At 53.9% G+C, this 26,515-nt stretch overlaps 1 protein-coding gene across 1 annotated transcript; it reads left to right on the top strand.

Moving 5' to 3' along the window:
* Positions 1-17,098: 17,098 nt before the first annotated feature.
* On the top strand, positions 17,099-18,948 carry SLC18A3 (solute carrier family 18 member A3). The gene has a single exon (XM_046651779.1). The coding sequence runs from the start codon at positions 17,362-17,364 to the stop codon at positions 18,946-18,948; it is 1,587 nt and encodes a 528-aa protein (XP_046507735.1). The 5' UTR covers positions 17,099-17,361.
* The last annotated feature ends 7,567 nt before the right edge of the window (positions 18,949-26,515 follow it).

Consider the following 26,515-nt stretch of genomic DNA (forward strand, 5'->3'; position numbering starts at 1 on the left):
TCATTGGCTGAAGAAATGGATAAACTAATAATAGCGACAAGGACCTCTAAAGAAAAATCACAGAGGTAGAAGTTATATTGATGAAATTTGATACGGATTTTTAAAGCCCAATGGGTAAATAAAATCTTCATTGAGAAATTTACAAGGAAAATAATTTATCCCACTGAAGATACTTTCAGTGAAATAAAAATTAAAATGAACAGCCCGATGGATGGACGAATAATTGATCCATCAGAGGGAGAGCATGTCATTCTCAAGAGTGACCAGACAGTGGCAGCAAAGACCAGTGATGGACTCATCCAGGCCAGCGGGCATCAAAGTGTGGTCTCTGGGCCAGCAGCCTGTTTCTGGGAAGGTATAAGATAATTTCAGACAGGGGCAAAACCCTGCTGGGAACTTGTTAGAAAAACAAATCCCAAACCCACTGGATCGGAAACTGCTGGTGATGGAGCCCAGTACCCTGCATTTTCACAAGCCCTCCAGATGGTTTGGGTGGCCACTCGGGAGACGCTGCAACCAAGCACAGGTCAGTTTTCTCCATAGTCAGCAGGCACTAATGTAGGAGTTGATTACGCGTTTCTTTATTTTGCTAAACAGCTTCTGCCTAGCCACTAAACTGCTTGTTTTTGAGAGAAAGAAAATGCAGCTGACTCTATGTCAGACTTGGGGTTGAAAGCTTGTCTCCAGCTCTGAAACGGGGATGGGCGGGTCAGAGCCTTGTGTCCACAAGGACAGCTCCCAGGCTGGCCACCCTCATCCCATTGTCCTCCTGTCCTGGGCACTGTAGCTGCCCCATCTCCAGCCTAACACCTCTCTCCTGCCTTCATGCTCCTCACACTTCTCACCTGCAGGCAGCACTTTTCGATTTGTCTCAGGTCTCCTCTTGGAAGGGAACCCAGTGATCAGCCCCAGAGAGCAGGATCTGCCTTCCTGAGTCCTGGCCTCTCCCCAGTCCTGACACTGGAGGTCACATGTTATACACCATGGAGTGCTCTCTTGCCATAATTACCCAACTGGTAAATGAGAGGGAAAATCCATACCTGGCCCTCATGATCCACCAGTCCTGCCCTGGTTCCTCCTGAGAGCCTGTGCAGAGCCCACAGTCATGCTTCATGAGGGTGTCCCTCCCGCAATGACTGGGGGGAGGTGTTTAGATGAAGACGATGTTGCCCGCAGAGCCTTGGGACAAGGTCTGGGGGCAGCCCCTGAAAGAGCATGGGCTGCAGAACAAGAGGGACCTATTCCAGTGTCAGCTCCACCACTTTCTGCAGGGTTTGCACCTGCACAAGCCTCATCAAGCCCCAATTTGTACATCTGTAAAATGGAGCTAAAACTACGTTTCTCACAGGTTCACTAAACTATCAAGCATGTCAATGTCAAGCACAGTGCGTAGCACCTGGTCCTGTAGCTCTCAGCACGTGGATACAGTCTTCCCTTCCCTCAGGAAGTAGTGAGCCTCCTGTGCCTGGCAGCATGTAAGCAGAGATTGTTGCCCATTTTGTCAGAGATGTGGAGCAGAGGTTACAGGTACAAATGCCTTCAGGATGCTGGAGACTCAAAGAAATTGGTGCAGTACCTGGATGAGGCCTGTGGGAAGCTGGTGACGGCATGCCCTGTCTAAATGGGGAGCTACCATTTGGCTCGGTGAACTGTTGCCAGGTGGAAAAGAGGCTGTGAGTCATCGGACTTTCTTGCTTTTCAAAAGAAATTGGAAATATAGATGTTTATGGGAAGCCCAGGCAATGGCCAGCCCCCTGAGGGCCACAGCAGAGGGGATCCATGCCCCAGGTCACTCACAGCTGTGACCAGCTGAAACCATCACTCTTAGAGGCATTCTCGGGAGGCCCCAAGAGGAGGGAAGAGCCTAGTTGCTGTTCAGCAGACCTGGCTTTGCATCTTGGCTCCAGCGCTCACTACCCGTGAGATGTTATGCACCACGATGACCAGCACGAGCCTCTTCTCCATCTGTAAATTGGGGCTACTAGGAACTCCTACTTCACCAGTGTTTAGCAGGGATTAAGTGAAACCACATTGTGAAAGGGCTTTGCGACTTGAATGTGAGGTGTTCATGTTAATCAGTGATGACAAAGCCCCTCTGATAAAGACCACTGGGGATGCACTATCACAGCCCAATAAAATTAGGGTTCTTAACTTGCACACCCAGGGACCTGGGGGCGTCCTACCAGAGGAGTGATAGGGCTACTGTAGGATCTGTGGCAAGGGCAGGTATAGGAACAAATTTAGATGAAGCAGTGTTTGACACGGTTATGGCACAGCAAAGGGGCTGCACGGAGAGGTAGACCCGGGGTCCCATTTCCTTAGAAAGTACAAAGGGAAGATGGTGTGGGATGCTGTGTCCGAAAACCCCTTAGCTGGAGCTCTGCAGGGTTGGCGATGGGGACCGGTTCTCTGAGTCACAGTAAGCCCCTGGCTCGGGTCCTCCCTTGATGACTGAGGTGTCCACTTCTCACTCAGGATTCCAAGCAGCCAGGTTTCTGGCCACCTGTGATTTTAGAGAGCAGTTTCTCAGCACCATGTCCTTGTGGCTCTTACGGATGAGGTGTCGTAACAACCGTAGGTGCCCCTCCAGCGCTGCACAGTAGAGCCTGTGGTTGGAACCAGAAGGCCTGCCCCACAGCCCCAGCTCTGCCTCTTCCGAGCTGTGCCGTCTTTGCTCATCACTTAACCTCTCAGATCCTCAGTTTGGGACAAATACAGACCCACGATCCCTAACTTGCAACTTCAACATCTAAAAAGCACTAAAAGCCAAAAGACTTTTTACAACTCATTGGCTGCAAAACCTGTCTTGAACTAACTCCTCTGCTGGCAAAATCTGCCTGAACCGACAGGAGTCTTTTTATGGTCTCTGTGGACGCTGAATATTTGTACATGTCTCTGCAGAAAATATTGACGTATTTGATTATGGGGTGCTCCCCCAGAGCCTGCTGGGAAATGATAAAAGATACAGGATACCCGTTATCTTATTTTCCTGAAATACACAAGATTTTCAATTCGAAAAACCATGAGGCCCCAGGGTTTCAGACAAGGATTTGTGGGTCTTTGGAGGCTAGCTCAAAGGCTGGGGGTGGGGATTACACGTGGTGCTGTGGAAAGGTGCCCCATGTGGAGCACGTGGCAAGTGCTCAGTAACGCCAGCCATTGGGCTTGCAGCTGCATGCTCTTAGTGCCCTTCTTCCCTCCCCACGTGCCATTCCCCAGCTCTCGCCTCCTTCCTCAGGGCTCCTGGGCCCTCTGCCCTTTCCCCAACCCCGATGCCTCCTCTGGGCATTGCCAATTTGGCAGCTGTCCTCACAGGGTGAGCCCCTCTTCTCAGGACAGACTTGTTCGCAGATGTGGTCCTCCCCTCCACCAGGACAACCCCTGGTCCCGTCCTTCATCTCGCTTCGAGCCCTCGGCCTGGCCTTCCAAATTCAGGAGCAAAGCCAAACCAACTCTGCTTGGCAGCTTTCTCCTTCCCACCCCTAGATCTCTCACTCCACTTCTGATGCTGAAGACCCAACTAGAAGGGAGGACCCACACGGGATTCAGTGGGTCACCCATGTCTCCCATCCTTCAGCGGTAGGACCCACTTGTCCAGGTCCATGGAACCTGATGCCTGGGTGACTCAGACCCTGCGAGGCCTGGAGGCTCGGCAGCTCCTGGTAGCTGCCTTTGATTTCCGGGCCTCCTCAATGAGCCATTTAGAGGCTCTCTGTGCCCCTTTCACCTCTCGCGTGGCTGCTGGAGGACCCAGCCTTGCTAAGTGAGTGAAGCTGGGATGATCAGCTCCCTTCCAGAGAGCCTGGGGCCGGCTGTGGGTGGTGGTCTCCACCCACGAGGTGTGGTCCCTGATTTTCACCAAGACAGAGCCACACCCCGCAGCTTTCAGTTCCGCTGGGGCCAGGCCCTGACCAGCTAGTCTCTAAGGGGCTGTGGCTGGCTCTCTGCTGACTTGGCCCTCCAGCCCCTCATCTTGAGCTGGGTTGGAAGAGCTCAGGAATCAGGGGGTGAGAACCACAGGCCCCAGCAAAGAAGGGCACAGATCCCCCAGGCAGAGGGGCTGTGGGGACAATCTCACTGAGGGCTTTATTAAGACTCTGGGGAGTGATGGCTTTATTGAGACCCTGGGCAAGCTGAAGCGAGGTCTGGAAGGCCAGTGGGGGTCAGAGGTCAGTCTCCCCAGGCTGACGTCATGGCTCAGGTCACTGGGTTGCACATTCACAGGCCCAGCAGTGGGCGATGCCATTAACCCTCTCCCCTCCTGTTTCCCTTCTCAACATCGCCATCATCAGCTCAGCTCACCTTCCGTTCCCCACCCGGTTCTGCAGATGACCCTCCACATGACCCCCTGCCCTCAAACACCCTCTCCATCTCCCGGCTTTCCTGAGTTCTGGCTTTCCCCAGGGACGCCATCTCTTTCCCACCCTCCCTCTGGGTTAATTCAACAGCCCCTCGAGGGCCTGGGATTGCCAGCCCCTGCCACCTCCAGGGCCCCCTCCCTGGGACCCCTCAGGACCCCCCATCAGAGGGACCATGTGTTCACCTTTGCTGCAAGTCATGCATTGTCACCCAAACTGTAGCTGAGACAGAGAACAGCCCAGAGGCCTCCCCTGCGTTAACACACTGTCGGGGGCAGTGGTGGGCGACATTCTCCCTCCCCTTCCAACCCTCCACCAAGAGCAGCATGTGCTCAGACACCAGGAGGCAGCCCCATCCCCATGCTTCCCATCCTCTGGGCAGCGTCCTCAGTCCCTCCCTTCATTCCAGCCCAGCAGCCAGTGCTGGGCCCCAGGGTGGCTGGCTCCTCCCCACCTTCCAGCTGACATTCAACTCTGCACCCCCACCTTGTCCCCATTTTCACGTGCCTTCATGGGGCATCCATTCCAGGCAGGGGAGACAGACAATAAATCTAATCTATGAACTACACATATGGGACCATGCACACTGGAAAAAACAAAGCAGCCAGGAGGGATAAGAAGTGCTGGGCTGCAGTTTTAAGCAAGGTGGTCTGGGAGGGCTTCACTGACAAGTGCAGATGGGAGGGAGATGTGGGAACGAGACATGCAGATGGATTACTTCCCAGGCAGAGGGGAGAGCATGTGCAAAGGGCCTGAGGTGGGTGGAGTAGGCATGCCCAGGCCCTGCTGAGAGGTGTGGGGGTGGAGTCTAGACCAGAGTGCCTGGAGGCCACCGGGAGGGCACAACACTGACGTCTAATCCCCAGAGGGCAGTAATTAGCCAAGGTGGCATGGTTCCCCTATTAGCTTGTTAGTTTTTTAAGATGATAGCACTGGCTATGCTGTCAGGGAGGAAAGAAGCACCCTTATAGTTAGTGGAAATGGAATCAGATCATGCTTTTAGAAAGCCTATTGGCTTTGTGTTAAGAGATGTAAAAATGGTCCTACCGTTCAGACCAGTCATTCCACATCTGGGACTGTATTCTCAAGGAAAATCCCAAACATGGGAATCTGTATATTGTCCCCTTCAATTAGCCATGGAAAGGCAATTGGCTCCCCGGGCCCTGGCACACTGCCCCTCCAGTCCCAGGGCTCTGCCCTCCAGCACCCCACCCCATACCTGGCCTGGCCTGGCCTCCCACCCGGAGCACCTCCCTCTTCTCCTCCCGCCACGGCATCCGTGAGGGTGCACCTATCCTCCCACCCCACCTGCCACCCCTCTGGCCTGGGACAGCCCAGCCAGGCTCCACCTCTTCCCAGGAAAGAGTCCTCTTATTTTCTCTCTCGAAAACACCCAGGACTGATTCTGGGCCCAGTGCCTCTCACCATCCCTCCTACTGGGATTGGAACTAGGGCCTATCAGATGGGGACGGGAGGACAGCTTGGGCCAGTCTGTCACTCCCACCCCAGGTAGAGGGTCTTATCTGGTGCTCCTCCATGTGGGGTTCAGCCTGGGCCCTTCTAAGCCCCCAGGAGTGCTCGGTGGGTCCCACCTGTCACAAGGGAGGGCTGAGAAGGGCTGAGAAGGGCAGGGCCTGGCCCCGCTGTCCTCCTTCCTTCCCGTCACTTGGGGAAGGACAGAGGCTTTCTGAGCCCATCAACTGTGCAGACTAAACACTGAACAAGGGAGGCTGGAATTTGCTTGATATCTGGGGTCAGACAAGAGGAACATTCCAGGTCATGCAGTCTGCTACCTGATGGCAGCCAAGAAGTTCAAGCGAGGGAATGGCACCTGTCCACCTGTCACTCATTCATTTACAAACCCCCAGACGGCCCCCTCTGTGCCAGCCTGGCCAGGCCTGGAGCCTGCTGAGGGTGAAGCAGCCTGCTGGGGCCTCACAGCCCAGAGGAGACAGGCGCATTCCTTCTGAAGGGTGTGCGCGTGTGTCATCAAGAATTAGTTTGAAACTAGCTTTAAGTGAAATTTAATTAATAGCATCTTAATTACCCAGGCAAACAATGCTTTGGTTGGTCTTCTTGGTACTCAAAGCTGATCACATTTTCAATGAGGTGGGAGTGCCCTGCTGGTCTTCCCCGCAGCCGCCACCCCCAGCTGCCCAGTCCCCACACACCTGTGGAGAGAGGGAGGCCACACCTGCTTCACACGTCCAGACACCCCTGCGTCGGGCCTTACTGTAGAACTTGACTTCTGTGGCCAGTGGCAGGAGTTAGGGTCAGTCAGGGGTGTCCTGGGCCACCAGCCTGTGCCCCAAGGGGCCAGGTCTTTCCATCCAGATGTAGGCTTTTTCTCTAGGACCTCCCACGACATCACCAGGAGTTTGGGGCTCAGAATCCCCAACTTGCCGGCCCAGACTTTCTCTCTCAGGGGGACCTCATCTCAGCGCCTCCTCCTGCCATGAGTCCACAGGGCTGTCCCCCAAAGTTCTCCAGACAGATCTTAACATCTTCCTACCTCAACAAGAAAGAGTGAGAACTACAGTCACTTTCCTCCAGGCAAATGCCTCCAAAAAGAGCCACTTTTTATTTGTTCATTCCACATGTGCCAGGCATGGTGCCAGGTGCTGGGGGCAAGGAGGTGACAGATCTGAGAGGGTCACAGCCGACGTTTGAGAAGCACTGGCTGTTACCGGTGCACAGTCACGGGCAGGATTAGGGGTGTCCCTGCCTTGCACTTTGCTCTCCGCTCCCCTGCCCCATCCATGCACCCGCCAGCCCTCCCCGACACCCCTGCTCTGCCCGCTCCTCACCTCGTCCCTGAGCACAGGCCCCAGATGAGGAAAGGACCCTGATGTCCCTCACTTCGGTACAAGCTAGCTGCCCCTCTCCCCTTAAGGGGAAAGAGCAGTGTTCTGGGCAAAGTCACCCACAGCTGCAGCTCGTCCCTGGAGGGGAGGGTGAATGCTCCAGCTCTTCCTTCTCTGCTGGCCACTTCCCACAGGTGTGTAGGGAGCTGGGAGCTGCAGGGCGCTCACTATGGCCTCCTGTCCTACCGAGTCACCCAGCCCCTCGAGCCCCCATCAACCATCAGAGCCACATTTGTGGGTTCAGAGCATGGGCTCTGGGGCCACCTACCTGGGTTCAAACCCTGGCTTCGTTGCTTCCTAGCTGTGCAACCCGGAGTGAGCCACTTCATCTCTGCGTATCTCAGTTTCATCAGATATAAATGGGAGAGATAAAGATCACCACGACGAGGTTGTCATGGGGAATGAGAGAGCCAGTGCCAAGCTTCTTGAGCTGCAGGTCACCAACCATTTGTTGGCTGTAAAACCAAGTTAGTGGGTTGTGACCAGCTTTTACATAAATACAGTGGAAACGAGAGTGTGCCTCACTTCAGAGGGGCCGGTACACACATCTGTGTGTATGTGTGTGGCACAAACCATTCCCAGATGGTTTTCTACCTGTGAGACCCCATTGTGGGCTTGGGAGATATTAGATGGATTACACACAGGCCAAGGTGGGGAGAAGCCATGTGGGACTCACCCCGGTGGTGCTAGGGTGGAGGGATGTGCACATGGGCCAGGATGCTCTCTGTGGTGAGTAACCCATTCTGTTGGGACAGAGAAAAGGATAACAGTGGGACTGGACGTGGCAGGACCCACACATCCTGGGAAGGCAGGTATGCACGTGTGGCAGATATAACTAGAAAGAGCAGCATGAGGAGGAGCTGGGGTCACACAACAAGGGCCTTGAAAGTCATGGTTAGCTTCCGACCTTGACCCTTGGCAATGGAAATTTAAATCAGGAGGATGACCAATTTAACAACTATCTACTGAGTGCCTACTATGGGGAAGATTTATGTTTTAAAAAGATTGTGAGAGAAGTTTGAGGGGCCAGGAGCTGGTGGCAACACAGAAGGCAAGGGGATCTGCCAAGAGGCTACTGTAATGGTCCTAGCATGAGATAACAGGGACAGAGATCAGGATGTCTGGAGAAGGAGACAGATACAGATTCTGTACGTGGGGCTGGATGGTCCCCAACACCTGGAAAAGGATGGAGGCCGTGACCCTGCACACAATTTTGGGGGAAAGAGTGGGGCTTTGAAGGCCACAAAATAATTCTACAGGCCCCCAAAGCATAGAGGCCACATGGCCAAAAGGATAAACCCATGGGCATGAGTCAGGCAGCTATGTGACCTTGGCACATTACTCAACCCCCTGCACTGCCAATTTATAAAATGGGGCTCAGATGAGGACAGCTCACAGGGGTGTTATGAGATTGAAAGCTAATAACAATAAAAGCCTTCCACTGGCCAGGGGTCACACTAGGACTTCTTGATGACCTCTCTCTCTTACGTCATGGACACGTCTGGAGAAGGTGCTGGCAGGCAGCCTGGAAAAGGACCAACTTCCAGCCACTCAGACACAAGTCAGGGAAACTGGGCCGACTCTGCATTGCCATTGCCCTCTCTGGGCCCATGTTTACAAGTTAGACCGCCCACAATGACTTGGAGGCTCAGGGTAGCGAGGCCAGTATGCAGGCTCTGCTGGGCTGGCCCTCTCACCAGATGGGGCCTCTTACCTGCATCTCCACCATCGGCACCTGGGGCCCCTCTGAGAGGGAATCTGTTTTCGGAGGCTTCAAGACAGAGGGTCTTGAACCTGTGGTCACATCACCCAAACAAAGAGGGTTTCCCCGGTTCTCAGTGAAGCCTGTCACTACGTACCCATTCAGAACAATTCGCTCCAAAATAAGCCCCTCCCTTGGATTTCCACTGAGCCTTCCTATGCACAGAGAGTGTGCTGGGTGCTGGGGATACACTGATTTAAGAAGCACGCAGCAGCCCAATGGGGCGTCCTTCTAGGGAGGTTCTCTGCCCTCTCTCTGCGCTGGCCTCCAAGACTTCCTGCCCTAAACCTACACTTTTCAAGTCTGAAAATGGAAGTGACTCCGACTGATCAGTGCTCACTTTTCACATCAAGACAAGCCTCCAAAACCAGGAGAGATGGCTGGCAGCCTTCATCTATCTTCATTTTCCCAACAGAGCCAACCAGGACTGTAGAATGCAGTTTCCCTTAAATATCTTTTTGCCTACCCCACTAGTCAATCAGGGGAGCTCTTCAATGAGGCTGCAGCATCAGGGAGACTTAGAGCAGATCTGTTTCCTGGCTCTCCCCAGGGTGTATCTGGGGTATTTTGCAGAAACACTCCAGCTTTCCGCTAAGTGTCCCTCTGGCCATTCCTAGGCTCAACAGAATCCTGGCACAATGAGGAAGCTCAATTCTTTTCAAGAGTGACAAATAAGCTTATTTTTCCATTGCAGAGTCATCTATTGGGGGTGTTGGGTACCAGGGGCTGAGCGCAATCTGGCCACTTCAGACCCTTCCTGCAAGGACACACATCCTGGTAGAGCAAACAGACATGTGAATGTGTCCTCATAATACATGTGGCAAGTACAGTGACAGAAGCATGGTCTGGGCACACAGGAAGGAGAGATCAGTTTTATTTGGGAGGTGGGACAAAGAGGCTCAGATTGATCATAAAAGGTGAGTAGAAGTCATCTAGGTAGACAGGAGGGGGTATAATTAACAACAGCATCAACTTACTTCACAAGGAATCTCATTCCATCAATACCAAACCCTGTGAGGCATTGTCAATGCACCCACTTTATAGTTGCATAAGTAAGATTTGGAGAGGTTAAGTAACCTTGACAAGATCAGAGAGTTAGAAACTTGCAGAGGAGGGACAGCTCTGTACATTTTTAAAATGATGGAACCTAGACCCAGAGCATTGAAGTAAATTCACTCGAGGTTAGACAGGTAGAAGGTGCTGGAAACAGGAATCAAATCTGGGCATCATATCAAGACCATAGAGATAGATGGATTATATAGGTATATGGATTATATCGAGCTAAAGAATTTGGACTCTCTCCCACTGATGATGAAGAGGCTCTAAAGGGTTTTAATTGCTGTGATGACTTCACATCCACTCTAATTTATCCTGCCCAATCAGTATAAATCACAAATTCTGGTAGTGAAGAAGTAACAACAGTTTTCAGCCACAATGGGCATGTCCAGGGCAAAGATATCTTATTTAACGAGATTATTCTATTTAATGATGATATTCTATTGCAACAACTCAGGAAGAAAAAGACACTCCAATAGAAAAAATGGGGGAAGAAAGTAACAGGCAATTTACAAAAAAAGAGAATACAAATGGCCTTTAAACATGTGAAAAGGTACTCAGCCAATTAAAACAATTATATAATTAAGACAAAAATGAATAACATTTTTCTCCCGCCAGACTGACAAAGAGAGACAAGAGCAAGTGTTGGCGGGGGTGCTGGGAATTGTGTCCTCTTGTACGTTGCTTTGTGGGCATATGCACTTATGCAGCCACTTTAGGGGGCAATTTGGAAATTTCTTTTTTTTCTCTTTATTTTTTTTTATTGAAGTAACATTGGTTTTTAACATCATATAAATTTCAGGTGTACATCACTATATTTCAACTTCTGTATAGCCTACATTGTGTTCACCACCAAAAGTCTAGTTGCCACTTGTCACCATACGCCTGTGCCCCCTTTACCCCTTTCACCTCCTGCCTACCCCCTTCCCCTCTGGTAATTTAAAATGCACACAGATCGCTGGGGTTGACCAAGTTGTTGCTCCCGGGGGAGCACTTCCACACAAGCACAAGGAGATTCATTGCAACATTGTCACACCTAAAAATTGGAAATAACTCAAATGTCCATCATATGGAAATGGCTGCAAACACTGAAGTGTTTTCATAACAAAAAATGCTATGCAGCAGCTAAGAAAATAGAGCTATCTCTGTACAGACTAGAGCGGATATATTGTTGAGTAGAAAAGGAGAGAGCTGCAGAATGATACATATATAACAACAATTATGTTAAGTGTTCGATACATTTATGTTACATAAATATGATACATTTATGTTAAAATATACTTATTTAAACATAGGGGCTGTTTATGTTACATTTTATATAGATTCATAGATACCGCAGAAAGGGTTTAGAAAGGGCTTGGAAAATACACATAAAAACAGCAGCAGTGGCAGTATTTGAGAGGTAGCAGAGGGGACCAAGACTGGGGGCCAGGAAGGAACATTTATAATGCTCTCGTTCCTTGAGCATCTTTATGAGCAACTTCTATTTATGTATTACTTACATGAGTAATTTTCATCTTAATAAGTGTAGAGATAGATTTAAAAACCACTGACACATCAGTTCCTATGCAAAGTGTTATGGCCGGTGCTCTGCAGAATGCATAACAAGAAAGAACATGTTATTAGACACACAGATGCTGATCTTACCTTCAAGGAGCTCTCAGGCTGGTGGGGGGCGGTGGGGAACAGGACCAATTCCATGGGATAAATTCCTGAAGAGGAGTAGAAAATGCAATGGGATTCATGGCAGGGTGAAAGGAAGGTTGTTCACAATATTTCAGGAATCAAAGAAGCATTTATGGCAACCAAGGAGAGGCAAGGCTGGGCATGGACCGAGAGAACGTCAGGTTCAAAGATGCAGAGGTGGGAGCTCCTGGGGCACATTAGGGAAGATGAGGAGGACAGGAAAGGCAGGGACACATTGTGGAGAGCTACAAGGCTGGGAGAAGAAACTGGACTCTAGTTCCAGGCAGCACGGGGCCCTGCGAGGTCTTGCCTGGGAACTTGCCTGAAACTTCACAGAGAAAAGAAGTTTGGTACCCATGCAGGAGTGTCTTGGCCAGGAGGCAAGGAGGCAAGGGACAAATTGTGACTGCCCCAGTGCTGGGGGAAGATCTGGGGTCTGAACTGGAGGCAGGGGTGGTCTCAAAGGAGGAGGGAGATGAACCCGAAACACTCATTGGACTGGGATGGGAAGGGAGTGGATGGAGCAGAAACCAAGGGGATTTTGAGGCCCTGCTTCCACCCAATGATTCACAGGGAGAGTAGGGAGTCAGAAGGAAAGCAGGTGGGGGTAGTCCCTTCTCTAGGAGCTGCAGAGAGAGGCTCTGAGGCCTCCCCACAGTACAGGAGCTGCAGCCCCCTTCTGTTCCCACTGGAGTTGCATTATGTTGTGCACAAGGCAGGTCTGGCCTCTGAGGACAGGCTGGCCAAGGGCGGGCAGGCAGGCACGTAGTCCTCCTGGCTTGCAGCCACCAGACTCACAGGCTTCCGGGAAAGGCTGACAGGGGCCGCTCTGTTCCTTTGAATCTGAGAATATGTGGCTGGGGAAGCCTAAATTAATTAAGTGATGCTGAGGCCCTGAGGCCCTCCTGAGGAAGCACACAAGGGAGGGGGCAGTGAGGACAGGGTAAGCTGCACCTCCTCCCCCAGTATTGGAATCCAAGGAGGCTCAGGAGCTACATTGGAACGAAGCCTGCACTTAAGTGCTTCCAGGGAGACAAAGAAATAATAAATCAAGAGCAAGTGCCCCGCCCACACGCCACCACCACCACCATCAACCTGCTTCTCCACAGAAATAAGGCCGTTTCACATCTTTGGGACCAGCTGCCTCCATGAGGCAACAAATGGCAAGGCCCTGGAATTGACTGGGCGCATGACTTTCTCAGATAAGAGGCCAAGATGGGCTGATGACTTCCTCCAGAGCAGCGCCCCTCACAACTCCCTCAAGAACACACACAAACACTAGACACAAGCACAAGTGCACAATGGCTATCTTTCCACCCCCTCCCCAAGTTGCCGTATACCAAGATTCAGTGAGCTCCAGTAAGCTCCACTATGGCACTAGTCCAGCAGGGAAAGCACCTTGTTCTAGCAGACTGAGGCCACAAGTCTATTCAATGGATAAATTGAGAAGAAAGATTGCCAGCCAGAAATCACCATTCTGTCTCTATCCACACAGAACAATAATAATTAAGCTCCTCCTAAGTGTTAGGCATTGAGTTAGATACTTTCAAATAAGTGGTCTCATAATCTTCATTCATCCCGGAACAGGATGGCATGGTGGCTGAGAGCTGGATGCCGGAGCTAGAAAACCTGCATTTTAATTCTATCTCCACCACTTGTGAGTTCTCTGACTGTGGATAAATTACTGTATCTCAGTGTCCTTGCCTGTAAAAGGGTAATATGAAGGTCGGTAAGAGGATTAAATGAGTTAATGTTTGTTAAATGCTTAGAATGGTGCCTGGCACATTATAAACCTGTCGATGTGTCTAATAAATAAATTTCTTCCTTTATTTATTCAACTTACATTTAGTACGAGATATGTACTCTGTAGCAACAGTTCATACATCTGGTTGAGAAAGGAGAGAAAAAAAAATGCTTCCATTTTCTCTGATAGGATTGGATGGGAAGTTTCCTTTTGCCTGTAATTTGCACCCAGATAGAGGAGTCTCCGGAAAGGACTTTACCAAGAGTTCTGGTAAAGAGGAAGCCACTGGTGCAGGAAGATGGAGGGGCGGTGCCCTTGTGGGAGGCTGGTTGGCAAGTGGCAGAACCGGGAACAGCACCCTGGACAGCTCCCCGCGCTCCAGAGCAAGAACGGAGGTTGTTTCCACCTCCCACCAAGGCTCGGGTCCTTGCCTTGTGCCGAGGAAAAGGGTCCTCACCTCCCTATAATTCCTGCACCCTAGTCCTTGGGTCTGCTGATGGACGGGAAAGGAGGAGTGTTGCCTTCTGAGCTGGAAGTTGGAGGGTGAGCAAGTTCAGCGTCCCTAGGGCCTCCGTAGGGAGCCAGCCCAGGACCTTCCTCCTGCCGTGGATCTTCAGCTGCCTCTCTCCCCAACACTGCCAGGGTGTGGCCACCTTGCAGATGGAGCAGCAGAAGCACAACGAGGCACAAGGGACAGGGAGGGAGTGTGAGGACCACAAGACGGGTCTCACAGCCTGCATTTAAATCCAGGCTCTACTGCTGGGATCTTGGGCAAGTGACCCAGCTTCTCCACGCCCCTCTTCCTCGTCAGTAAGACAGGGGCAATAGCACCTACACTGCAACAGGACTGAGTGAGGGTTAAATAAAACAGCACACACAACACCCCTGGCACAGTGAAGTGCTTAATAAGTGAGTCTGTTTCCTGCCATGGGGGAATGAACGGAGGACTGGAGAGTTAGGGAGGAGCCCAGAGATACCTTGCCTTCATGCTCAGGAACAGCCATGAATCCTGTGGCCAGAGGGTTGGGAGACCGGGTCTGCACCATAAAGGCCCTGGGAGAGTTCCTCTTCTCTAAGATCCCACTGTTCTTCAGCCCCCAGACACAAAGCTTCTGCTTTAAACCCCCACTTATCTTGGTCAGGGAAAACAATATATGCATAAATAAAAACGTTCAGCAAGCTGGAAGACTGTCCCTTTAAAAGCCTTATAATGGGAGAGTCAGAAGAGGCCAGAGGTCTCAAACTCAAATGACTGGAGAGACACGCAGGTGACATAAATGTGTGAAGCCAGCTGCAAAGAGACTTCGAGGAGATGGAGAGTGTGTGTACTGACTAAAGCCCTTCAAATAAAATTTAAAATCATTCTCTCACCCCAGAGCCCTCTGCAGGACCCATTTCCCCTCAGAGCTGCAGCAAGGGAGCTCTCTCCCCTAATCCCTTACTTAACAGAGACCAAGACTGGAGCCCAGAAAGAGGCTATGACTTGCCCAAGAGCCACAGAGCCCGGCCTGTCCCCATCCTGGGGCTCTTCTCCTCCCTCAGGCACAGGGCAGTCGGCCACTGCAGAGCAGCATAGGCAGCTCTTTTAGTGGAAGAGTTTCTCTTCCACCCCTGGGTGCCTGGGTGGGGGAGAGACTGGGCAATAGGTGGCAAGACCGCTGTCTCTCACCCTGATGCCCTGGTCTCTATCACTTCTCCCCACGGCCATTTCAGGGACAGAAGCCAACTTTCTGATGCCCTCCAGGCCCTCCACCAACCAGCACAGAGCCTGGAATCACAATACCCACCTAACCAGAGGGACTAGTCAGGAAGCCAGGGTGCCTTGTACTTTTTATCTGTTCTTCGCAAGACCCACAACTGGGAAATGAAGACAGTAGCCCATTTTACAGATGATAATAACTACAGCAAGCACTTACATTGCTCTTACTATATGCCAGGCGCTCTCAGCAGTAGGTACTATCATCCCATTTTACAGATAAAGAAACTGAGGGATAGACATGCCAAGTAATTTCCAGGAGGCACTCTAACTAGTGAGCGTCAGAGCCAGGAGCCATCTCAGTGGTTTGTCTCTAAAGCCCAAGTTCCTCGCCCGGCATCACGGTGCCTCCTTGGGATGGGCAGCAGGTAGGGGAAGCAGCTGGATCTAATGCTGGCTTGCCTTTGAGGCTAGAAAGATGGGAAGAATCCTCTCTGACTCTGGAAGAGAGACAAACTGTCATCTCAACAACACAAGTCTCCCAACCTCCGCTGCCTCAGCCTCTCTCCGGCCAGCCCGCGGCCTGGAACACGGACTCAGTGTGCCATCTAGGGCCAACGCTCTTTAGGGGAGGCATTAGGGCGGCTCAGCTTGTCTGCTGAGAGCGGGGCCCGCCCTCCAGGAAGGTGAGCCTCCCTCGAGCCTCTGATGGGAGTAAAGCTGCCGCGTCCTGACTCGGGAGGGGCGCGGCGCCCACGCGGGTTCTTATACTTCCAAGAGAAGACCCCAGCCACATCACTCCCAGATCCACCCGGGACTTGAAAGCCGCTCTGGAGATTGGGAGGTGGGGGAGGGAAGGGGGCGGGGCCTCGCAGGAGCGGAGGGAGGGCTCGGTCTAGGGCGCAGAGGGCCTGGGAGGAGTTAGAGTTGGGGGGTGGGGGGAGGGAGAGCGGCGGGCGCGGGTATGAGGAGGGATGGAAGAAGAGGCGGAGCTGGGGGACCCGGACAGTTAAAACGGAAAGGGGGAGTACTGGCTGGGAAAGGGTGGCGAGGCAGTGCGGGAGGATGGGAGTGGCAGGGCTGATATTTGGGGCCTTGGGTGGGGGCGAGGCGACTTCTCCCCTCATCCCCAGATGCTCATAGTCTGGAATTCTCTGCTATGACATTCTCCAGAAGGGCCGGTCTGTCGGAACCGGGTCCACCAGTTTCTGCGCCTCCCCCTCCCTTCCCCGGGGTGGAAGGGGCCAGGGGGCGTGGCCAGGGAAAGGGTTGGGGGATCCATACCCGGCGCCCCTCCAGTCACCACCCCACTTTCCAGCTTCGAGAACGGATGGATCCAGCCGCGGCTCACCTCGGGGGCTCCCTGCCTGCTATGCGCCGAAATCCAGGCTGAGACGGAGATCTGGAGCCCCCGGCGCCCCCCTCTCCCACGGGGCCGGAGGAGAAGCGGCCGCTGCGCGCCCCCTTCCGAGGGGAGAGGAGCGGGCGCGGACCCCGCGGGTCCTAGAACTGGGGAGGCGGAGAACCCGCTCCTCGCGCGGTACACCCATTTTCAGGGGCTTGGCCAGGACTCTTTCCGCACCAAGACCCCTTCCTGGGGCTTCCAGCTTTGGCGCATCTGGGGAGGGGACCCCCTCCCGGCCGCGCCCCGCCCCCGGCCCCCGCCCCGCCGACGTCGTATTAGCATGAGCGACGCAAGTGGCCTGGGCACCACTCGGGGGCCGAGACTCGCAGCGTCACAGCCCCGAGTGTAAAGGAAAAAAAGAGTAGGCGGCGGAGGAGGAGGCAAGAGCCGACGCGAGGGGAGGGGAGAGCGGCGGCGGGGCCAGCGAGCCGGCGGGCGGGCGGCAGCAGCATGCCCCTCGGCCCGCGCGGGCGGCCTCTCAGCGCTGCGGGGGCGGCTGCGGGCGCGCGGGAGGCGCGGTGCGCTCATCCGGCCCCGGCCCCTCGGCGAGCCCGCCTGCCCTGACCGCCCCTGAGCCCGGCGGCGGCGGGTGCGGGCCTCGGCTCCGAGCAGCGGCGGTCCTTCCCTTTCCCCCGGCGCAGGGCCATGAGCCCTGCAGCCACCTGAGGCGCGGGGGCCGTCGCGCGGCGCCGACCGCGACCCCGAAGTTCTGTGCTCTCTTCTTTGCACTGCAGGCGCCGGCGCCCGGCCCCGGCGGAGGCGTCCTCGGAAGAGCGGCCGGGCAGGCGCCATGGAAGCGGCGGCGCCGGCGGGCCAGGCCCGGACGGCAGCCACCAAGCTGTCGGAGGCGGTAGGCGCGGCGCTGCAAGAGCCCCGGCGGCAGCGGCGCCTGGTGCTGGTCATCGTGTGTGTCGCGCTTTTCCTGGACAACATGCTGTACATGGTCATCGTGCCCATCGTGCCCTACTATGTCGCCCACATGCACGGGAGCCCCAACCCGACCACCGAAGTGCGGGTGCCCATCCTGCCGCCGCCCACTCCGGCCAATACTAGTGCCGACATGGTCAACACCTCAGAGTCCCCGACGGCCGCGCGGCCGACCCGGTCTGCCCCGCAGCCCCACGTCCCCACTGAGAGCGAGGACGTGAAGATCGGGGTGCTCTTTGCCTCCAAGGCCATCCTGCAACTGCTTGTGAACCCCCTGAGCGGGCCCTTCATCGACCGCATGGGCTACGACGTGCCGCTGCTCATCGGCCTGGGCGTCATGTTCGCCTCCACCGTGATGTTTGCCTTCGCAGAGGACTACGCCACGCTTTTCGCCGCCCGCAGCCTGCAGGGCCTGGGCTCGGCCTTCGCGGACACGTCCGGCATTGCCATGATCGCGGACAAGTATCCCGAAGAGCCCGAGCGCAGTCGCGCGCTGGGCGTGGCGCTGGCCTTCATCAGCTTCGGAAGCCTGGTGGCGCCACCCTTCGGGGGCCTCCTCCACCAGTTCGCAGGCAAGCAAGGGCCCTTTCTGGTGCTCGCCGCCGTTTCGCTGTTCGACGCTGTGTTGCTGCTGGCGGTGGCCAAGCCCTTCTCGGCCGCGGCGCGAGCGCGAGCCAACCTCCCTGTGGGCACGCCCATCCACCGCCTCATGCTGGACCCCTACATCGCCGTGGTGGCTGGCGCGCTCACCACCTGCAACATCCCCCTCGCCTTCCTGGAGCCCACCATCGCCACGTGGATGAAGCGCACGATGGCAGCGTCCGAGTGGGAGGTGGGCATGGCCTGGCTGCCGGCCTTCGTGCCACACGTGCTAGGCGTCTACCTCACCGTGAGACTGGCGGCGCGCTACCCACACCTGCAGTGGCTTTACGGCGCACTGGGGCTGGCAGTGATCGGCGCCAGCTCGTGCGTAGTGCCCGCCTGCCGGTCCTTTGCACCGCTAGCGATCTCGCTCTGCGGCCTCTGCTTCGGCATTGCGCTGGTGGACACGGCGCTGCTGCCCACGCTCGCCTTCCTGGTGGACGTGCGCCACGTCTCGGTCTACGGCAGCGTCTATGCCATCGCCGACATCTCGTATTCCGTGGCCTATGCGCTCGGGCCCATAGTGGCGGGCCACATTGTACACTCCCTTGGCTTTGCGCAGCTGAGCCTTGGTATGGGCCTGGCCAACCTGCTCTACGCGCCCGTCCTGCTGCTGCTGCGCAACGTGGGCCTCCTGACGCGCTCCCGCTCCGAGCGCGATGTGCTGCTGGATGAGCCACCGCAGGGTCTGTACGATGCCGTGCGCCTGCGTGAGCGCCCTGTGTCCGACCCAGACGGCGCGCCTTGCAGCCCGCGTGGCCCCTTTGAGGAGTGTGAGGACGACTACGACTATTACACCCGCAGCTAGCAGCCCCGCTCCTCCTCCGGGCCACCCACCCACTCCCCACCCCTCGGTCAAGGTGGCTGCTCTGTGAGCTCACTGGCCAGCTCAGGCTCAGGGCCCGCCCCCTCCAGCGAATACCCCAGCCCCTCCCCTGTCTTGACTTCCCCTGCGGGGATCCCCTCTCCATGACCCTTTCTGTGTCCCTCTCCTTTTGGTCCAAGGGGGCGTGGAGCACAGAGGCACGCGAAGCGATGCGCTCCTGACAGAGATGAAGGGGACCGTGGGCCGCCACCTCGGGGCTCCCCTGTGTAAAGCCATGCGTCTGTCTGTCTATCTTTCCTTCGTACCTCCCAGTGCCAACTTGGCCGGCCGCACCGCGGTGCCTCCGGCTTGAATCAATAAACCATGTCTATCTGAGACCGAGTCTCTTTACTATTGGGGGTGGGCAGCTTGGCACAGGGCCAGCCCGAGGGGAGGGTGAGCCGGATCTAGCCTCAGTCCAGGTCTCAGCTCGGTGGGCACCCGGGAAGCCTGTGGCTCTTTTGCTACTTGGAGAAGGAGCTACGAGAGAAGCAAGTCCGACAGGGACTCTCACCCACGGACACCCTGGTGCACACACGCCCCCCTCGGCCTGCAACAGCCCCGCCCTCCGAGGCCCAGCGCAGCGCCCCAGGGCGCCGCCCGGGGGAGCCTGAGGACCCGCTCCCGCCGGGCGCGCTGGGCCCCGCCCCTTCAGGACACGCCCTGAATCGCCACAGAGCCTGGAGGCGCCGGCCTGGGCTTCCCTTCGAGCCGGGCATCCTGTCCCGTCCAGGCTCCAAAAAGGAGTAGAGGCTGAGCTGTTTCGGGCAGCGGAAGGAAAACCGGCCCCATCTTTCAGGGCCCCATCTCTGGAAACGGGCGTGTGTGACGTGTGTGTGTTCGTTTTAGAGAACCAGGTTCTAGCCTACGAGGAGTAGGGGAACAGTTGTGGGTGTGTCTGCTGTGTCCCAGGCCGTGCGGGTCTGAGTCCCGACTGGATCTCTGAGTGAAAGCAGCCGCTCAGGGCTGTCAGAGAAGTCTCCCCACCTTGAGTGTGGGTCCCAGGAGCCCCAGGCCCTCGTTTGTGCTCCACTCTCTGTCCTGAAGCCCTCGGCTAGATGATGGCCGCAGAGTCCTCGGACTCAGCGAGGAGAGCTCGCGGTATTGGGGTACGCCTGTGTATTAGACAACGCCTGTGGGGGTCTGCACTGCCAGTGTGTGCACGTCTGCTCTCGGTCTGCTTGTCTACTGTGTGTGTGTTGTCTGGGCAGGGTCTGTCTTTGTGGGTCTGTCTTTGTGTTTTCCTGTGTGGGGTGGAGGGGGGGATGCTTTGTCTGGAGGGAGAGTCGAGTGTCTGCCTGTGACTGCGTGTCTCTAAGCATCCCCAGGTCCGTATGCCCCTCCCAGCATAGTGCCAGCAGGGATGGGGTGGGGATAGAAAAGGAGGGAGAACCTGCAGTGATCAACAAACAGGTTTATTATTATTATCATCATCATCATTATTATTGTGAAAGAAGTTGTAGTAGGGTTGGAGCCTGGCCTAGACGGTGGGGAGGGCACAGATTTCCCCAGACGCAGCCCTCCCCTGGGTTCTGCGCTGCTAGCCGGAGCTAGGATAATGGGGCTGGGGGAGTGCGGGGACCGGGGAAGGCTGGGCTGGGGACAGTGGGCACAGGCGGGGCAACGTCCTGCACCCCCTTCTCAGGCCTGGATTCTGCCTCCCTCGCACGAGCTCATCCGGGAAGCCGTCCGAGCAGGGGCGGGGGGCCGGGAGGTGGTGGTGGGGGGCGGAGAGACAGAGGACGGACAGGGAGAGACACAAGGGTGGGGCTGGGAGAGGGAGGAAAAAGGAGAGACGGGAGGGAGGAGGAACAGGAGGAAGGAGAGAACAGCCGAGGCCGGCTCGCCCTCAGCCAGTCGCGAGTCCGCGGGGACAGGCGACGTCGGAGGCTCCACCACCGACAGAGGCGGCAGCCCCCACCCCCGCACTGCTGACGCGTCGGGCGATCCCTTCCCGCTCACACTCGGGCCCGCAGTCCTGCTGGGTGCGGTGCCGCGGCGGCGGAGGCGGCGGAGCAGAGGAGAGCAGGTGAGAAGGGCTGGGCTGCCGGAGCGCAGCGTGGGGAGCCGAGGGCTGCAGAGCGAGGCTCCGTCCAGGGACCGCGCCGGGGCCGAGACGCCCCTGGACTCGCGGAGTCCTCCGAGTCCTGAACGGCAGCGGCCGTCGGGGGACCACCAGGAGACTGCAGGATTCCTTGGCTCTGGTGCTTCCCCACCCAGAGTGGGGGCGGGGGGACCGGGAGCTGGACGATGAGAAGTTAGGGGGAAAGGACTTGGAGAGGCTTGATCAGCAGGGCTCCGCGTGCGCATCCACACTTCTCCCGGACCCTCATCTACTATGTGCCAGGGTCTGCACTTTCTGTGCCCAGTCGGAGGGTCCACAGGTCTCACCCCGACCCCCTTGAAGTGCCAGCGCGCAGAGGCGGGAAGTGGGGAGCAGGCGGGGGCGACAAGTGTGAGCTGGGTCGCAGGGAGTCCCTGGGGCGCGCAGACAGCCTGTGGTGCCGGCGCTGGGCTGGGGTTGGGCCTCCAGGGCAGAGCAGAGACCCCTCCGGGCAGCCTTCGGAAGGGAGGCAGGCGGGAGCATGGATTGGAGGGCACCAAGCAGACGGACGGAAAGACACATGCACACATACAGCCTCTAGGCGCTGGCCCAAAGCCCGAGGAGGAAGAGCATCTAGCCGGCCATGACCAGGTCCTCCCCTTTGGCCCCCACGAAACGATTCTGGTTCGATCTGTTGCGCCTCTCCGAGACGTGCGGTCTCCGAGGCTTCGCTAGTGTCTTCCCACTGTGATGCTGTCAGGGGGAGGGCCAGAGCAAGAGGAGGCATCGGCTGTCAGGGCCTTTACCAACCTGACCTTGCTCTCGTAGGCCCCACAAACCCTCCCGCACTGGGGTGGACCCTCCCCTCACCTGGACGCTGCCGCTTCCGCTGTGCAGTGGGTAGGGGCAGTCCCTATGCTCCACGCCGCTGGCGGATCTGGGGACCGCCTAGTCCGGAGTGCTCCGGCGCGGTGCGTGCGAGGACTCTACATTCTCCGCCCAGCGCTGCCAGGCAGCCCCAGGCTCCTCCACCCCTGAGCCGGGTCCATCTATCTTTTTGAATGTTCTGTCACTGGATCAACTACTCCTCGCGCCCAGCCCCGACTTGGGCTGTGCCAGTTTAGGCGTGGGGGTGGGAGGGGGTGGTGGAATGGGCTGAGCATCAGCTTTAGGCTCTTGGGAGAGAAGAGAGGATGGGAGAGTGGAAAGCAGGTGTGTGTGCCTCTGCAGGCTTACACTAAGGGGGATCTCTGAGGTTAGAGACTGGGCCCCACTGGCCTTCAAAACTGGTCTTTGCCTCTCTTGGCCTGCCTCACCTTTGCTACTCCTTCAAAATTAATACATCTCTCTCCAGGCTGAGTCAGGGGGTCCTTAGGGGCCTGGGCTGCCCAGGTTCCCTGTATCACCTCCCTCAGCATTCCCACGCCACTTATGCTGGGAGCCTGCAGACTAGAGACTGCCTAAGTTACAGCCTGTCCAGCAGGGTCCTCCCTGCCTTGACCATAGGCCAGGCTCCCAATGAGTGCAGAGTGCCTCCTGGAGCCCAGAACCTCAAGGACCTTGTGTTCCTTCCTGCATTCCTGCATTCGTTCCTTGTACTCAGCTCTGGAGTCCTCCTCCATGCCAGGCACCAGGCTAGGTCCCAGAGATGAAGCGCTGAACACAGCAAGTATGGTCTTGCCCTGGAGAAGCTCACAGTCTAGTGGGAAACAGAGGTGGGTTTTTTTGGTATAAAAATATTTTTATTCCTCTTTTTTAAATACCAGTATATATTTAAGATATTTAACATGATGTTTTTATATACATATATATAGTAAGATGCTACTACAGTGAAGCTAATTAGTATAAGCATCTCCTTACATAGTTACTTTTGTGGGTGTGGGTGTGTATGTAGTGAGAGCACCAGAAATCTAATATGAATTTTTTTTTAAAAAAAAGTTAATCTGTACTTTCAGACGTCAGGATGGTGATTACCTTTGGGAATTAGGGAAGGGATAGTGATAGAAAGGGGGGCATAAAATGACATGAGGGACATTTTGTTTCTTGACTTGGGTGCTGATAACATGCTGTCTTCACTTTGTGATGATTCTTTGAGCTGTCATTAATGATTTGTGCACGTTTGTACTTTGGCAAATACTGTTGAAAGATCCAAAACAACAGCAGAAATAAAAAGTAAATAAAAGTATTGGAAGTAAAATTGAGAAGAATCTTCCAGAAAACTGAAAAGAAAAAGAAATGGGAAACAGATGAGAATGGATAAGAAAATAGGAATAACAATCCAGACGGTTCAATCTGTCCGGAGTTCCTGAAGAGAGAACAAAGGGAAAGAGGGATGTATTTCTTAAATAATATTAAGAGAAGAAAGTTTTCCAGAAGTGAAGAAAAAAATTTAAGAATTCTTACCTGGTGTTAAGAACAGTAAATGAAAATAAACCTACTCCGGGTCACATTATTGCAAAATTTCAGAGAATGATGAATAAAGAGAAAATAGTAAAGGACTTCATTCTTCCTTTCTTCAATGGGAAAGAAAATGATTTATATACAAGATTTGAGAGGCAAAAAAGCATCGTGCTTTTCAGTAGCAATCTATTGAGTTGTACCTCACTTAGAAATGTTGACCCAGTCAGAATTATGAAGTGGGGAATAAAATAAAGGCCTTTTCAGACACACAAAATCCCATACCCTCTTCCTCTGGAACCTATAGAAAGCTGTGCAGCTTGTACCAAATAAGGGCATATAAGCAGCAAGGAGTAAAATTCTGGCTACCAGACATAGAACAGAGGAACTCCACCCAGGAGAATAGAATAAGAAAGAGCCAGAATGACAACTTTTCAGAACTGGAGAACACCCAGTCTAGACTGGAGCAGAAAGATGAAGTGACTCCAGAGGGAAATCTCCAAGGAAAGGTGTGTGTGTGGGGGGTGTGTGTGTGTGTTATATTTGGATTTGCATAAAATGTTCTATAATTTTGATGGAAAATTTGGTAAAAATAAGTGATGGTGACATAGAAATACAGTTATGTGAATGTTGAATATTGATTTAAACAACTGGAGGGAAGAGAGCTATCTTTATCTTCCCTAATAGGAAGTCAATTTTATGTCTTTTTATGTTTTTATGATGTTAATTAGTGTTCTTTTACTTCCACTCAAACAACTCCCTTTAGCATTTCTTGTAAGGCAAGTCTGGTGGTGATGAACTCCCTCAGCTTTTGTTTGTTCAGGAAAGTCTTTATCCCTCCTTCCTTTCTGAAGGACATCCTCACTGGATGTAGAATTCTTGGTTGACAGTTATTTTCTTTCAATATTTTGAATATGTCTTTTCATTCTCTCCTGTAGTGAAGTTTCTGTTGAGAAATTCGCCAATAATCTCATGGGTTTTCCCTTGCATGTAACTTCCCTCTATTCTCTTGATGCTCTTACAATTCTTTCTTCGTCTTTGACTTTTGACGATTTAATTATATTGCGTCTCAGTGTAGCTCTGTTTGGATTTAACCTATTTGGTAACTTTTGGGTCTCATGGATCTGGATGTCCATTACTCTCCCGAGGTTTGGGAAGTTTTCAGCCATTATTACTTTAAACATATTTGCTGTCCTTTGCTCTTTCTCTTCTCCTTCTGGAATTCCCACAATGCAAATATTGTTTCTTTTCATTGTGTCCCATAGTTCCCGAGGAATCCTTTCTTCAGTCTTTTTCATTGTTTTTCTTTTTGCTCCTCTGACTTGGTAATTTCCAATGTCCTATTCTCTAGGTTGCTGATTCTTTCTTCCGCATGGCCCTGTCTACTTTTGAAACTCTTGTTGAATTCTTCAGTTCAGTTGTTATTGTTGTTGTTGTTTGCTGAGGAAGATTCACGCTGAGCTAACATCCATTGCCAGTCTTCCTCTTTATTCGCTTGAGGAAGATTTGCCCTGAGCTAACATCTGTGCCCATCTTCCTCTATTTTTCGTATGTGGGATACATCCACAGCATGGCTGTTGAGTGGAGTAGGTCCACACCCAGGATCAGAATCTGCAAACCCAAGCCACTTAAGTGGAGCATGCAGAAATTTAACCTCTCAGCCCCGGGCCAGCCCCCAGTTATTGTATTTTTTAACTCTAGGATTTCTGTTTGGGTTTTTTTTTTTTTTTTGGATGGCTGCTATTTCTTTGCTGAACTTCTTGTTTTGCTCTTGCATTGTTTTCCTAATTTGGTTTAGTTGTCTATTTGTGTTTTCTTGTAGTTCACTAAACTTCACTAAGAGGATTATTCCAAATTCTTTGTCTGACTGTTCATAGATCTCCATTTCTTTCAGGTCAGTTATTGGAGCTTTATTAGTTTCCTTTGGTGACATCATATGTACCAGATTTTTTGTGATGCTTGATTCTTTACACTGGTATCTGCACATTTGAGTAATTGGACTCCTCTCCCAGACTTGACAGGTTTGCTTTGACAGAAACAGTTCTTCACCAGTCAGCTCAGTTTGGGTTTCTGAATGTGTCTGCTAGTAACATCCTTGGGCAGGTGGGGCCTGCTATTATGGTCTATTCTGGAGGCAAGGCAATGGTTTGAGCTCTGAGGATGGTGTTGGGGGTGTGTGCCACCAACTGAGAACAGTTAGATAGGACTGCTGACTTGGTGCCCTACCCAGGTGAGGCTGTAGGGTGGGTTCTGTATTTGCTTGGATTCTCTGGTCACACTCACTAGATGATTGAGACTGGGTACTACACACAGCAGCAGATGGGACAATGAATGATCTTCCCTGCAACAGGGTGGGACCCAGGGCCCATACGGCTCATTGTTTTGCACTTCAAGTTCCCTGACCGAACAGAGTACTGGCTTTGCTCTGCACACTTTCAGCTCTGCCAGCCCACCTCTCAGCTTGATTCCTGCTGGGCTGTACAGCTTCCAGTTGTCACCAGCCCTTCTGGTCCGATGAGGCTGAAAGACACTCTCCACAGCAGGTGGGGCTATGTCACAAGTCCCTTGCCTGGGTGGGAGGAGGAGGGCCACTGCAGGCTACTCTCAATTTTCTAAACAGGTTCTCCAGTTAGGAGAGGTGGGGAGCTACCCTCAGATTTCGCTAGGAATTAATCCCCCTGCCTGTGTGTAGCATGGGAAGGCTCCATGCCCAGTACTGGCTTTGCTCTCGGGGAATCACCTCTGCCCACCCACTTCTTGGCACAAAAGCCACTGGACCACACTGCTTCCAGGAGTTGTCACCAGCCCTTCTGGTCAGATGGGGCCAGAAGATACTCCCCACCGTGGTTGGGGCTGGGATTCAGCTCCTTGCCTGGGCGTGGGTGAACTGGGCTCTAGGGTCAGCAAAACTCCTCGCTTGAGGATCTGAATCAGGCAGGTCTGTACCCTGCCTAGTTCCCTGGTCAGAGTGCGCCCCCGGCTCAGTTCTGCAGGTGAGCAAAGCTGCTGATTGGGATTATTACATGGGCACTGCAGGTATGAACTCAGTCAGCCAAGATCTGTGCACTG

The sequence above is a fragment of the Equus quagga genome, chromosome 2 (assembly GCF_021613505.1).
Source record: "Equus quagga isolate Etosha38 chromosome 2, UCLA_HA_Equagga_1.0, whole genome shotgun sequence".
Lineage (NCBI taxonomy): Eukaryota > Metazoa > Chordata > Mammalia > Perissodactyla > Equidae > Equus > Equus quagga.